The sequence below is a fragment of the Calliphora vicina genome, chromosome 2 (assembly GCF_958450345.1).
Source record: "Calliphora vicina chromosome 2, idCalVici1.1, whole genome shotgun sequence".
NCBI classification, from domain to species: domain Eukaryota; kingdom Metazoa; phylum Arthropoda; class Insecta; order Diptera; family Calliphoridae; genus Calliphora; species Calliphora vicina.
In genome coordinates, this window is record NC_088781.1 from 143,830,880 (window position 1) to 143,846,881 (window position 16,002).

General features: G+C 31.3%; 1 protein-coding gene across 3 annotated transcripts in view; it reads right to left on the reverse strand.

Moving 5' to 3' along the window:
* The window catches only part of LOC135952455 (uncharacterized protein DDB_G0283357), a 133,216-nt gene extending 118,897 nt beyond the window's left edge, over positions 1-14,319 (reverse strand). Inside the window, exon 1 of one of the 3 annotated variants that reach the window (XM_065502400.1) lies at positions 13,387-14,316. In XM_065502400.1, the coding sequence (XP_065358472.1) occupies positions 13,387-13,770 (384 nt within the window). In that variant the 5' untranslated portion in view covers positions 13,771-14,316. Of the gene's footprint in view, positions 1-13,386 lie in introns of all 3 variants that reach the window. The other 2 variants (XM_065502402.1, XM_065502401.1) reach the window with 2 other exon arrangements.
* Between the last annotated feature and the right edge of the window lie 1,683 nt (positions 14,320-16,002).

Below are 16,002 nucleotides of genomic sequence, written 5' to 3' on the forward strand. Positions count from 1 at the left end.
AAAAATGTAGAAATTACAAACGGAATGACAAACTTATATATACCCTTCTCACGAAGGTGAAGGGTATAAAAATATTAACATTTAATATTGATAATATTATTTCCATCTTTGATATTTTTCTTTTAGTAACTGAAATTAATGATCAGATTAATATAAATGTTTATTCAATATTGGACTAATTTCCATAATGGCCAAAAATCCTCTCCAGATTTTTTTTCACCAAATGTGTTTTATGTCTGTGCTAAATAAATTTAAATTTATCTTCACACACATTATAAACCGGTTTGAAGACAAATACCGAAACCGTTTTTTTTAAAAGACAATAATCAAACCAGTTTTTTTCAAAACACACTTTTTCGGTTAAACCGGAAACCGGTTTTTTAAATTTTCCGGTTTTTTGGAAACTCTACAAAACATGCATGGACTTTAAATTTCCATAATCTTTGTTTTTCCCTTATAAAAGTTTCGGTTGCGGATATTCGGCTGGACTCTAATATTGTGTATGGTGTCTGTCGAGTGAATTTAGTGTTTTAAACTATATCTAACCCATTTATTCTTCAATGATAAAATTGTTCAGCTTCGGTGCTTATTTCTGCCACAATTATACACACTAGTTAAATTTACAGATGAAATGAAATCAGCAAACAAAAACAAATTACATTCTATGTATATATCATATCACTGACTAAATGCAAGACAGTCACAACTCAAAATTTGCAAATTATTGAAGAGAATACAAAAAAAACTGTTCTCTAATTAAAATATTTCAAATAAGTTAGACAGTTTATAATAATATAAAATAATAATAAAATGAAATTGAAGTTAATTTTCTCGAAACTGTATTTTTTGAGTTGTGACTGTTTTTCCTCCAGTGAGAGATATGTATATATACCTGATTTAAAATTGGTTTTCAAGAAATTAAAAAGAAAAGAAATTTTAGGAAAAAGTGAAGACTTGTGTTAGTTTTTACATTTTCTACTGCTTTTATTTTTTATAATATTGCGGCATTTTGCACAATTATTCAGAGCATAAATAATAAAACATTATTTAAATTTCTTTTTTTATACACATTCTTTATTTATATTCTCTAAAGAAAAGTGTGAAAAAACCTAAAACGGTCAAATATATGTACATAAGTTTAATGAAAAAATAAATATGTAGTCAGAGCGAAATTACGAAATATAAAATATTTTTCAATGTCATTGTAAACAGCCGAAATTAAATTTAAAGCCAAGAAAACAAAATACATATGTATATTCCTCCTACTCAATATTTTTATACGTAATTTACAAAAATGTTTACATACTTGCCAAAGAATTTCTATTACTCATTTATACTTACATACTTACATACATATTTGAGTAAGTTCGGGTAATGTGGTATACCTATAAGTTCGGGTAATGTGGTATACTAGTATTTTAATTTGTAAATGAGTTGCGTTTTATTTAAATCATCTTTAATGGATGCGGTTAAGTTGGCGGCTGACCAAGCTTACCAGAAGCTCCTCAATACATTCTTCGCTTCGTAGGAGACATTGAATGACTAATGCGAAAAAAATTTCCATTTGTTGTTTATAATAGCTCAGATGGCGTTCTTCAAATCTTCCGCTGCCCATTTTCATACTTCACATTTCATTGGCATATTATTTGCTTAAAATTCTTTAGCTATACCACATTAGCCGACCACGTGGTTTAATGAAATTATTATAAAATTACACTGAGGGAAAAACGATGTTGCAAAATCGACAACGGTTGGTGTCATTTTGACACCATACGGTGTCACTTTTTTTCGACACCGTACGTTTACAATTTGTAAACAAACGGGTACGAATCGACAACGCAATGTTGTTAAATTATAAAATAAATAAAATAATACTGGTGCAAATAAATGGTTTCAAACCAAAATATAAAAGAAAGTGTAATTGTGTTTGATTGCGAATTTGTGTTGATGCAGATGAAGATCCAGGCAGTGAAGTCAGTGAAGATCCAGGCAGAGAAGACCACCGAATCCAGTGTCGACATACAACTCCAAATTGAAACTTATAGTTTTTATATTTAAGTATTTATGTATAAGTATTGTATAAAAAAAATGTAAAAAATAAAGAAATTGTTATTTATATTAATTACCAAAAAAATAGAAAGGAAAAATTGTCAGGTGCCAAATCGTACACGAACGGTATCAAGTCGCCAACTAATGGTGTCAAATTGACAACGGTTTGGTGTCAAATCGTACACAAACGGTGACATATTGTCAACGGTCTGTTACAAAATCGTACACGAACGTTGTCAAATCGACCACGGATGGTGTCAATTTGGCAACGGAATGGTGTCATTTTTTCGTTGTCAAATTGACACCGTTCGTGTACAATTTGTACACATACGGGGTTGATACACTATTGACACCGAATGGTGTCAAATTGTACACGGATGTGTTCATTTTTTCGCTGGGTGTAAACATATACACTAAATATACCATATTGTTACATATGTTCTTCAATAGCAAAATATTCCCATTTGACTTTAAAATTAAATTAATGAAGTTTAAAATACGTGATTGTAGAAAAAAATTAATTTTTAACAGATCACAAAAAAAATCTACCATAAGATAAGCTGATTTTTCCATGACCTGCAAAAATGAAGTACACTCAGCCAATGTGAATTTTCTGAGATCATAAAACTCTTAAGCTTGGTGCCGCTACTCCTATGCTCTTAGTTTTAGAGAAAAGCAGCTATACCACATTACCCGCCTATACCACATTACCCGAACTTACTCTATATAAATATTAGGGTGATCGGCCCGGTTTTTAATAACCGTTTATAACCGGTTTTTTGGTAAGGTCGGTTTCGGTTTTTTTGAAAAGCTCACATTTCGAATATCGAAGAAACCGGGTTTTTCTCCACGTGTATTAAAAACTTTTAAAAATATTCAAAATCCAAAAAAAAAATTAAAACAAATACTACAACTCGATGGCTTAATATAATATAAAAAGGCGTAACTCGTTTTTTTTGTTACTTTACAGGAGGAGGAAAAAACTTAATAAAATCCATAAAATTTTAGATATAAAAAAGTTTTGATGCCATTTTTAATTAAAAGACGCAACACATTTTATTTCTCATTAAAAATTTTATTTTTTTTTATTTTCATGAAGTTATCTAATATAGGCCCTTTTATCTCTAATTTTTTAGTATAGTATAGTCGTAGAACAAATGCTGAGCTTGTAAGGGTGCTGGAACTTTTCGTACCTCGTGAGTATGTCAACTAAGTCCAGTTGAGTATGTCCACTTACTAAAAATTTTTATTCAATCGTTATTTGATTTTTCATACTAAAAGCCAACAATGCATTAGAGAATATTACAACCATCTGAGTAAACAATTACAATTTTTTTTTTTTTTTAGTCGCAAAAACGAAAGATACTAGGCATCCATTTGTTTCATCCCAAACATAATTGTCCAATTCGTGTGTTAAAATATTGTGTTCACTCCGGTCTCGTTTTATGCGGATTCAAATTTAAGGATTTTGAAATTAACGATTTTTTTTAGAATTTTAACAAATTTTTAAATATTAGATGTTTTTTTTTAAATGAAAATGATATTTTACCATATGATGACTGTTTGGCATCAATCCAAGTTTTTGGATTGTTATAAAAAAAACAAAGTTCAAGTTTAAATTAGAGACGAAGATCTCTTTTTATTGTAAATAAATATTACCTCGTAGAAGGAATATATTGCGTTTTTTAGTAGGATGCACGTAGTGCTTATGTCGAAGACTATTTGACAAGTGTTTTTTAATGCTAAAATAACAGGCATAAATCAATGAATAATTTTTACGTTTTCAAATAAGAGTTATTCATAATAAATATTTTTTTTCGTTTCACAATCAATGTTTTAGCAAACGCATTGTCCGCCAAGTTGCACCTTTTCTCAGTCAACAAAATACGCAAAGCAGAAAATGCTCTTTCAACAGAAAGCCGTTTAGCCGGCAGTGCATAGACAATATGAACCAATTTATTTAAAAATTGCAAAAGTATCCTTTTTCTCTTCCTAATATTGCAAAAAATCGGCTTCTAAGTCCAGCCTCATAGGTTTAAAGCTCTCTATTTCAGATATAGCTGCTAATTACTATCGCGATATATTGCCTTTGCCATCTTCTGAAGATAAATCCACTTCAAGTTCTCTAATTGATGTTCCGAACAACGATGACGTATTTAGATTCGTCGATTCGTCAATCAGAAAATCGGATATTGGTTGAAGTGGATATACTTCAGGTGAAGTTATGAGTAACGAAAAAAAATATTTATTATAAACTAGTTGTCCCGGCAAACGTTGTTCTGCCATAGCTCACACAAAGTTTGAAGACTTCCACTATAATAGTACCCCAGATATGCAATAATAAATTTTTACTTTGTATGGGAGGTGCAATGCCCATTGTTCCTATATAGGTCAATTGTGAATCTAAACCATACAGGGACACACTCAAATAAACACAACAAATTTCATAGAAATCGGCCCAGCCGTTAAGGAGGAATTCAGTTACTAACACACGTACAGAAAAATTATATATATAAAGATAACTCTTATTAGTCAACGTAAACAAATATAAATCGAAAATAAAAGTTATGAGTAACGTAAAAAAATATTTATTATGAATAACTCTTATAAGGCAACGTAAAAACATAAAAATCAAAAATAAAAGTTATGAGCAACGAAAAAAAATATTTATTATGAATAACACTTATTGAAAAGCAAAACTTATTTTCATTGAGAATAACTATTATTTAAAGAAACAAAAATTTATTTCTACAATATAACAGTTATGGCTAAATTTTGTTAGATATTTCTTATAACAGTTATGTCTCTGGTATAATACGTTTAATGTAGTTATTATCAAAAGGATGCTACCTAAACATTGCCGGCCACCTTGCAACACTAATGTGTGTTATAATGTTAACAGCATAGGTATGGTTTTTAGACAGATCCATAAACTGAATGGTTTTTAGACAGATCCATCAACTGTTACTGAAATACCATTAACTGACAATTATATAGAGTTAACTGGACCTGTCAGTATCCAGCCGAAAATTGTTCTCTGAGCCAATAATGACCCTAATACGTCTCGTCGAATTTCCGGTAACATAATTTGCGGATATAAATCAGCTCCAATAAGAATATCGAAAGGATTGGAATCTGCCAAATGAACATTTGGCAATAATCCTTTAATGTCGGCGTTTACAGAAATCGAAGGCAAATTCCCCGATATATCTGGCAAAACAAAGGCCTTGGTATTCACTACCACAGAAGAATCCAAATCAGAGCCGATCTTCAGAGAACAAGCCTTTCTCGAAACTACAGAAACCGTATTATTTACGCCAGAAACTTTAGCATTTGCAGAATGCGTGGGAAGTTTAAACCTTTTTCGTAATCGATTACTAACGAATGAACATTCCGAAGCTGAATCAATAAGAGCTCGGACCTGATACCTATTGCCATTATGTGTGATGTTTACTGATGCAGTTCCTAAGATAACAGATTGATTTTGACGTGTATGAAATACTTGTCGAGTTTGCGTAACATTAGTAGAAGTAGAAGGTCGTTGATAAGTCGGTGACGAGTTAGTGGGTCGAAGAACCTCAGCAGAACTCTGACCGGAAGAAGTCGTAGGCCATTCCACGTTTGAATTTTCTTGATGAAGCATAGTATGGTGTCGATTATCGCAAATTAAACAATTATTATTGCTTTTACACTTGCTGACATGCTGTGTCCTTGAAAGACAATTAGAACAACAGTTATTTTCGTTCACAGCTAAAATTCGGTCAGTTATTGGAAGACTCTTAAATCGTCGACAAGTGCGTAAAAAGTGAGATTGGTTAGGACATAAAATACAAGAAATATTCGGTACAGAATATTTCACGTGGTTTGACTTTGTTTCCAAAACGTTACCCTTAAGATTGTTAAGACAGTCCAATGTCAGAATTCTTTCCGACAGAAAGTTATCCAAATCTTGCCAAAGGGAGAGAGCCGTCTTGTTCTTTACACTGTGTTCCCAAAGAGAAACTGTCGATGAAGGCAGTCTTTGAATGCATATAAAGAAGATAATTGGGTCCCAATTATCCGTAGATACCCAGCAAAAACTTTACTTACCTAGTAAGCCAGCAAGTATAATTGGAGCAAAGCGATAACTACTTATTATTTGACTGAAACAATACTTACCGTTGTTCGAGATTTTTAAAAAATTCAGGGGTCAAGCTTACAAATGTACTTACAATCAGTTGAGAAATAAGTAGTAAATTCACAACAAGAATATGTAGCTAAAAAAAAACACACAAAAAATATTGCCTTGTGTGGGAATCGAACAGTCACATTATTTGTTTGTGTTTGATAGTCAAGCTGCTAACTCACTGCTCCATGTACGAGTTATTTTATTGTAAGTTAACAATAGTTTTAACATCAACATATAAATGAATATGATATGAACAAAAAAATTAATGGCTTTGACAGGTGGCGAACCACTAACCTCCCGTTTTCCAGTCAAACACACTAGATAGCTGTGCTAAATGCCAAAGTTCATTACCAGCCTGTATAAAAATAAGTACTTATTCTAGTAAATAAAATAATGTGCTGTGTAACCACCACTCCTTACAAAAGAATGCATGAAATAACTAGTTGTCATTACAAAAATTCACAAAATTTTTGCTGGGTACTTTATAAATAGAAAGGGATGTAAGACAACTATTAATTCCGCGTTTCAAGGTCTTAAGTCCGGCACTAGTTTCCTTGTCAAAGGAAGGCAGACTAAACAGAAGTTTCAGTTGATTGTTTACTAACATAGGAGGATTCTCATATGCTATCTTAAGATCCCGCCAGGCTACTTCAAAGCCCTCATTACTCAACGGACTTTTCAATACAATATATTTAGCTTCACCTTCGGCCTTACGTATTAAATGACAAAGGCGTTCTACATTACTAAGGCGCGAGCTGTTTATATAAATCGCCGTAAATAAGTCTCTAAAGGCCGGCCAAGAATCATAATCCCCTCCAAATGCGTCGACATCGCAAGGGGGTAGTGTCAAAGTATGCCCAGAATTAGAATCCACCGCTGGCGAATCAGTGGCGTTCGGTACCGACTTTAATTTACGCACCTTCTCATTAATCGCACCTAAACATTTAATATAGGCTACATTTAGCCGCAGCTACATCTACATCACTAGGCTCTGTATCAGAATTCTCCAAAAAATCTAAACAGGCCTCATATGTTGTTTCAACTTTCTCCCATAACACTTTTATTTCAGCGCTCTGAACCTCCAAGGTATAGACATTATGAATGTCCTCAGGAAAATCATTCAAATTTGCCTCAAAAGCAATAAGAGCATCCGATGCTCTAATGAATCTATTAATTGGAGTGACTGGCATTTTCCTTATTCAATTTTCGATAATATATAAAAATTAATTACAAAAATATAAAAAAAATATATCCCGAAACTATGTTGTAGTCAAACTGACCGACCGTAGGGTGACCAATACAATGTAAGAAGAGGTATATATTATTGTTATTGTAATTTACAGATGTAAATTTGTAAACAAATAATCGCCCAAAAGAAAATGTAAGAAATACTAATTTGTATGCCATAATAATAATAATATCGACAATGATCACGTTAGTTTATAATACGGCTAAACAATTTAATTTATTTGTTCAAACAAAACAAGAAATAGTGACAATATTTCTAAAATCGACAATATTTTTAAAATAAAGCACAAATGAAATATGTATTTTTTCGCGTTAAAAACAAAATAATTTTAATCACTTCACTTTTGCTCAAATTGAAATATATTTACGTACCTTATTTTATGAAAAATAAAATATGTAGTATATATATATTGCAATGATGCCTAAAGATCCAGTACTCGTTTCAAAATCCTGTTAGCTAGGACCAAATGTTTGGCATCAATCCAAGTTTTCCAAAATTGTTATAAAAATAAAACAAAGTTCAAGTTTAAATTAGAGACGAAGATCTCTAAATAAATATTACCTCGTAGAAGGAATATATTGCGTTTTTTAGTAAGATGCACGTAGTGCTTATGTCGAAGACAATTTGACAAGTGTTTTTTAATGCTAAAATAACAAGCATAATTTGGTGGCAAACAATATTTAAGGACCCGTTAACGGTTTACTCGCTAGAATCTAGTAAAATACTTCCAGCAAAGTTGCATAAAAAAGGAAGCAACAATAGATTCTAACGTTGTTAAAAATAGTATAATACGATTAATGTAGTTATTACCAAAAGGATGCAACCTAAACAATGACAATATGATTATATCATCTAGTGATGAAAGTGACGCACAGTGGTATGAGAAAAAAAAGAGGGAAATAAATCTGTAACTTCTAAACCCTTACTTCGATTTGAATGATATTTCACATGCTCAAAGGGGAAGTGTTGTCGAGTTTAAGTTTTGAATCTCATGAGCCCACCAGGAGCTGGGCCAAGGGTCTCCAAAGTAGGACACCTTGGGTATGGTCAATTTTAAAAATGATACTATTTCTTCGTTTGTGTTCCGATTTCAAAAAAATTACATATATAGAATCTTCTCATTGAGCACTACATTTAAATTATATGCGAGTTGTTAATTTTTCCCTAATTAATTTGCCACGTAAAAAACATAAGGTAGACATGTTATATATCAATGGATAGAGGATTTTGTCTACTTTTCAATAATATATATACATATAACTTTTGACAATTAAAAAATTCATGGAATACTTTTTTGAAAAATATGACAAAAAATGCTATTTATTGAGTTTTTGCATAGATACAAATTTTTTAAATTATAATAAAATTTTTATTTATGAATATTTTTTAATGAAATTTTACACTTACATATATAGATTTTTTTATTGAAAATGGAAAAATAAAAACAAATTTTGAAATTTGTAATCACGAATCCCGCAATTCCAAAAAAGTATTGAAAAATTCCAAAAATTTGATATTTTTGTTTTTTGGCTATAATATCCACACCAGGGGCGGGGTTATCGGAACACTTTACAAAATAATTAAGAACATATTGGGCCATCTAAAATGGGTTACTATATTTTGATATTGACTATGCGATTTGAGAATTTTTGCCCTAAAGTTGAATTTTACATAAAAATAGGCGTTTTTTGAATGGACTTGGTATCAAAACTTACAAATTGTTTTCATTTACAATATTTGACGTTAATTTAGCTTTTCAAAAAGTATAAATTCATTATACATCCTCTTAGAAATTTTTTAGATAACTGAAAAAGAATAAAAGTACTTTTTTCTCAAAAAAATAGCGAAAAATCGCCTTTTTTAAATGTTTTTTAATTCAAATGCATGTAACTTTGGACTCAGTCATGGTTTTTAAACAATTCCTCCTTTATTTGATATATACATCTGTTGTTAATACTATAAAAGAAAAATGGAGAAAATCGGTAATTATTTGGAACCGTGGTCATCAAAAAACTGGAGTAGGGTTGGTAAAATTGTTGAACTGCCAACTGCGGATATCTCCTAAGCTATAAGAGATAATTGATAGTTTTCTGTAGTGCTCAATGAGAAGATTCTATATACATTGTTGGAAAAAATAATAGTGACGACTCTTACTCACGCAAACAGATGCAAACAGTTTCTTTATATTAAGTTTTTTTTTCATTATTTGTTTACTTTTTCTCTTTTGCGCTTTTATTTTATAATTATTTGCAAAAAAAATAAGTGAAATTGTAATTTCAATTGGAAAAAATAATAGGGACGCACTACAAAAAATTACCATTAGTCAATAAAAATTATTATTTTTAACATAAACATTTTAAAAATCCGTAAAGCAAAGTTAATGTGATTAATTTAATCATATTGGTTTCGTGTTTATGATTTATGTCTCGGTAAATAAATTTGATAATGGGTCGTGGTGTCCATTGTACTGAAACTAAAAAAAATGTTATTCTTAAATTAAATTCGGACGGGTTATCAATTAGAAAAATTGCACAGATAATGAAGTGTTCCAAAACTAAAGTATTCAGTGCCATTCATTCCAAAAAAAAAGTCATGAAACTAGAGGTAGAAAGCATAAAAGTCAGCGCATTTTGACCAACGATTAGTTCGACTTTCCAAAAATAACCCCTTTATGTCATCAAGTAGCCTTAAAAATGATTTGTGTGCTTCAGTGAGAAGTCGAACAATAAGAAATATGCTGCAGGAAGTCGGTTTAATGAGACGCAGTCCGATTAATGTTGAGCAAGAAGAATTTATTTGGATCTGACGGAAAATCATTTGTACGTCGTCCCGCAAATGCTGAATTTGATCCTAAATATACCAAAAAAAACCATCAAACACGGTGGTGGTTCTATAATGATATGGGGATGTTTTTCGGCCTCTGGTGTTGGTCCAATAGTTTGGATTCAGGGAAAAATTAATGCTGCTGGCTATATAGACATTCTCCAGAATAAAATGCTTCCATTTGCTGAGGATCAAATGCCACTAAAATGGGAATTCATGCAGGATAATGATCCCAAGCATTCCGCTAGAAGCGTCAAAACGTGGTTTCAGCAGAATGAGGTGCCTGTAATTTAGTGGCCGTCTTAATCACCGGACTTAAACCCCATTGAGCATCTCTGGGGAGTCCTCAAAAATAAAATTGGTAGCTTTAAATAAAAAAATAAACAAGAGTTTTGGGAAAAAATTCAAGAAACCTGGTACTCAATTCCGCCCGAGGTATGTGCGAATCTTGTGGGATCTATGAATCGCCGTTGTCAGGAGGTTATAAAAATGAAAGGATCTTCAACCAAGTATTGAAAAAGTATTTGTAAATGATGGTAATGTTAACAAAAAATAAATATTTTATCCAAAACATTAAGTGTCCCTATTATTTTTTCCAGGCCTTTTTTAAAAAAAATATTTTTTGGCAGAACTAGTTCCTTATTTTTGCTTATTTCTGCTTAATAAGTTAAAATATTTGAAGTTATTTAATTTTATGTATATACTTTTTAAAATTTATGGAATAGTAAATAAAAAAGTAAGAATATATTGAAAAATTAGAGTGTCCCTATTATTTTTTCCAACACTGTATGCAATTTTTTTGAAATCGGAACACAAACGAAGATAAACACACATATAAAAGTGAATGTTTATATGTATATATGTATATTTGTTGGTTTGAAGTCTATAGACGTCCAAACGGCTAACCAGATTTGCTTGAAATTGTGACTGTATGTTTATTTATATCTGGAAGGAACAATAGGATACTTTTTGTTTTGAATTTTCAAGTGGGCGTGGTATCTCCCATACAAAGTTAATTTTAAATATAATATATTTTGGAAACAATAAAAGCTATAGTCCTCAAATTTTGCATGAGCAATACCACCGTTTGTATAAATATTTGAGGGCAAAATGGGAGTAGAAGAAGAAGAAGAGGTCGTGGCACATAACATATGATGATAATTAAAAAATCTATCATATGGGATACAGTCCATAAATTTTGCACGGTTATTCTATCATCAATGTTAATAGTTAGGACAATAGTGGGCGTGGCACATCCCATACAAACTAAATACTAAAAATCATATCTATAGGTATAATGAAACTTTGTATGAATTACATATTTAGGCCAAAAATGGGCAAACTAGCAAAAGTGGGCGTGGCACCTTCCATAGATATAATGACAAATTTTATATAGGGAAAGCTATAGCAGCTATCATTATTAATTTTTAGTACAAAAGTGCGCGGACTACCAACAATATTAAGTAAATGTTAAAATTTGTATACATTTGAAACCCTTATATATATGTATATAAAAGTCAATGTGTGTTTGTTTGTATGTATGATTGTTTGCGTATTTGTAGTGGCACTCGACCTACAGTAAGGTAATTAATGAACAATTTAATCGGAGCGACCTCTAATCGGAACGACCGAATTATAACTTGATTTTATTCGATTGCAGTTTCCTATTTGCTTAGTCTTTGCAAATTTGCGGACTAAATCTAGAAAATCCATGTTTTTCACATGAACAGAAACTAAATTCAGATAGACTATCCCCCATTTCTGGTTATCGTATTTCGTAACGATAAACCTTCAATTAACATTTTTTTCTATGAGAACTGTCAGTTTATCGTTACGATAAAAAATAAACAGAGATTGAGAAAATGGGGGTAAATATATTGTAAATCTTTACGGTACGTGTAGCGAAGCACACCGGGTTTTAGCTAGTGTATTTATAAAAACAAATAAGGCAAACAAAAATGTAAAGAAAATATAAAATAAAAATAAAGTTAGCAGAAAAACAGCAATGAACAAAGAAATAAAATATTTGTAATACTATCGTGTAAACAAGAAATATATTTTTCGAAACGATTTCTTGACATACCGAAAGATTTCAATAATATTTTAAATTTTAAAAGTGTTAATACTCAGTATTGCCGTCTATAAATACCTTAAATGAAATAAATATATTTTTGTTGAAAATTTTAATTTATGCGGGTTTTCAGAATTTTATAACGAATCATTAGTTTTTATATAAAGCTAGAGTATCGTTTTATGCGAATTCAATTTATGCGATTTTTTTGGAACGAGACCTGAGTGTATTGTGAAATTATGTAGTTGTGGCTTCATTTTATAATATGCAGCACTCGTCTTTAGTTGATGGATAGGACAATTTTATGTTTCAATTTCCTTTTTTTGAATTTGATACTTGGAAAATATAAACGCACAGCTACAGCTGCGCTGAGAAATTTACCTTGTATTATTATCATGGTGATAATCAATCAAAAAAAAAAAAAAAAAACGAGTGTGGGCTTTTTCTTTCAAAAATTCTTTGACTTGACTTAGGGCTTTTTTTGAAATCGTTATAAATCTATTATTTGCAATTATATCCCCCTGAAATTTTGAGGCAAGGTGCATCTGACATTTGCCTACCGAAATAAACAAAAAACGCTTTTTTTAAAAAAATTGAGTAAGGCCTTTTTTATATTAAGCCATCGAAAATTCTTTTTTTTATATTTTTATGAGATTTGCGCACCCTGTTGTGGGATTTTGGAACTATTTTTAAGTATTAAAAAAAAAACATCAATTGTATTAATTTTTGATGCAGAGTCGACTGGTGAAATCAGAGTTGTAATATATTTAACCGATTTTGGTCTACAGAAAAATGTGCCCCAAATCCGCGTATTTAGATGCATTGAACCAGCACAAGGAGTGAAAATTTTTCAAAAAAAAGGACGCCATTATTTTTATTTACGCAAAAACCTTCAGTAAAATGACGATACCCGCAAATCAAATGAAATGACCTGGTCACAATCGAACTCTAATGTACATAATACATGTTTGTTATTATATGAAACATCGAAAATTATAAAATATTGTCGTCTTTAAAAAAAATTACCTTATTTGAATCCAGTATAGCTCTATCAAGACTATCTTCACCGTTTAGTGTATTTATAATGCTCCCACAACTATCGTTCAAATTATGTTGTTGGGCGGAAGCTTCCAATCGCAATCTCGCACGTTCTACACGTGCCAATGTTGGACTATCCAATATGGAAGGTGCACGCGATGGGGGTCGTGTATTCAAAGTAGATGTACAACCCATTTGTAGTTTTTGGTGGGGTTGTTGCAGAGAAAATGAGGAAGACGATGGTTGTTGTAAATGCTGATGTAATTGTGATGACGAAGAATTAGTAGAGGTGGTAACAGGCTCCAAAGTGTTGCTAGTTGAAGAAATAGAGCCGGGAGTAGGTGTAGAGGAGGTGTTTGAATGAACTAACATTTTTATTTTTTACCACTTCAAACGTATGAATGAAAAATATATGTTTTTTATTTTTTATTACTTTTTCTAATCTGGCTGGTTTTTTTATTCAGTGCAATTTTTGTTTTTTACGTTTCTCTTCTTTTATTTGCAAATATAATTTGATTGCATTTCATAAATTCAATAAACCAATGCAACGATTTCTTTGGAAACACTAAAAACAACAACTGTGTCCATTTTAGACATTATTTCTTTCAGTTCACTTTTATTTTGTATCCGTTTTGGTTTTCTTCTTGATTTTCGTTTAAACTTAAAAACACAAACACACGGTCACCGAATCCCACATTAACGTCTGTTTGCTTTCAATTTTAAACGAACAGACAAAACAATAACGATTTTCGATGAGAATTCCAAATGTATTTTCTAAAGGAAATTAAATATTCCATACAGGTTTTGTTGGAAATATTTGAAGAAGCGATTTTCATTACGAGACTTCAGCAGATACAAATGTATTTTTCTTTGAAAATATTAGATCTATTTATTTATTAAACAGCCGAATTTCTTATTTAACGCCTCGATTTTATTTTTTTCTTTTGTTTAAATAAGATTCGCAGCATCGTATCCCCTAACAATCGACCGTTTAAGCGTGCAGCTCGTTGTTGACTGAACCAAGGCGAATTATTGTACCAGGTGGTGTCGATTCTACAAAAAGTACAACATTTACAAAAACTACTTGCAATTTGTTTTTGTTTATGTAGTTTCAGCTGTCAAAGTTTGCCTGTTGTTTTTGTTACTTTTACGTTTGTTGTAGCATTCGTCGCAACAAACACAGGATAATTGACATCTCAAACATCCAAAAAACATTAATCAGCTGTGCTATCAACACCACCTGGTATTTAAATTCGCCTTGGACAGAACCAAGCAAGGCGAATTCATAGAAGATGACGACCAGTGCTGCCAACTTTTTTTTTTGGAGAAATCGTCAATTTTTAAAAAAAATCGTCAAAATCGTCAAGTTAAGGCTCCATTAAGACCTAATTAGTTTGTACGTTCCGTTCCGTAACGAATCAGCTGTTTTGTTTTTAGCTTCGGGGAAGTTGTGTATGTCGTTAGTTTTTCTGTAACGTTGCCGTTCTGTTGCGGATGAATCTGTTGAAAACTGAAGGCCTAGTTAGTTTGTACGTTCCGTTCCGTTCCGAATCAGCTGTTTTGTTTTTAGCATAGGGAAAGTTGTGTATGTCATTAGTTTTTCTGTAACGTTGCCGTTCTGTTGCGGATGAATCTGTTGAAAACAGAATTTTGTCCGCAACGTTAAGTGACAGCTAAAACAGCTGATATCATATATACACAAAAATGCCAACAATATGAGAGCAGTGGTGCCAACATTTTTGAAAGGAAAATATTTATTATTAACAAAAGAATAAAAAATATAATATTTTCAAAAAAACATTGAAATTTAATAAAATGAATATAAATTTCTTTTAATGTATGTACTATGTATGTAAAAAAATTAGTTTAAATTAAATCATTAACAAAAAATATATGTATGTATTTATAAAAATATTCACAATAATATGTTGACGTTCTACACTAAAAATAGTAACAAAATCACCAAGTTGTTTTTTTTTGGTTATTATTATAAAAACAGCTGATACGATCTTACCAAGGTGCATTTAATAAGGTGCCATCGGCAGCACAGCTGATTATAGAAATAGCACGCACAAATGTCAAACTACATATATAAAAAATATTCACCCGTACGTCCGTATGTCAAACTCTATATATAAAAAATAAGTGAATTCACCTGTATTTATTTCAATTTGCCACTGCTGTCACCTTGTTAAATACGCCTTGGTGATGACAGAAGAACAGCTGATTATTTTTTTTATTCAGTTCAAAGTAAATTAATAAAGTAGACTCAGTAGAACAGCTGACTATTTTTTTTTACTTTGGTCTAATCTGTCAATTCACTTGTGGTTGTTGTGGCGAAAAATACAACAAGCCCAAAAGCAAAAACAACAACAGGCAACTTTGAAAGCTCAGACCTTAAACCAAAAACAAAATTGCTTGTGGTTTTTGTAAATGTTGTATTTGTTGTAGTACTGTCGCTACTTTATTAATTTACTTTGGATTCGCCTTGATGGAGCCTTTAGTATAAATTCGCCTTGGTGACGACCAAGGCGAATCTATAGAAGGTGACGACCAGTGCTGCCAACTTTTTTTTTGGAGAAATCATCAATTTAAAAAAAAAAA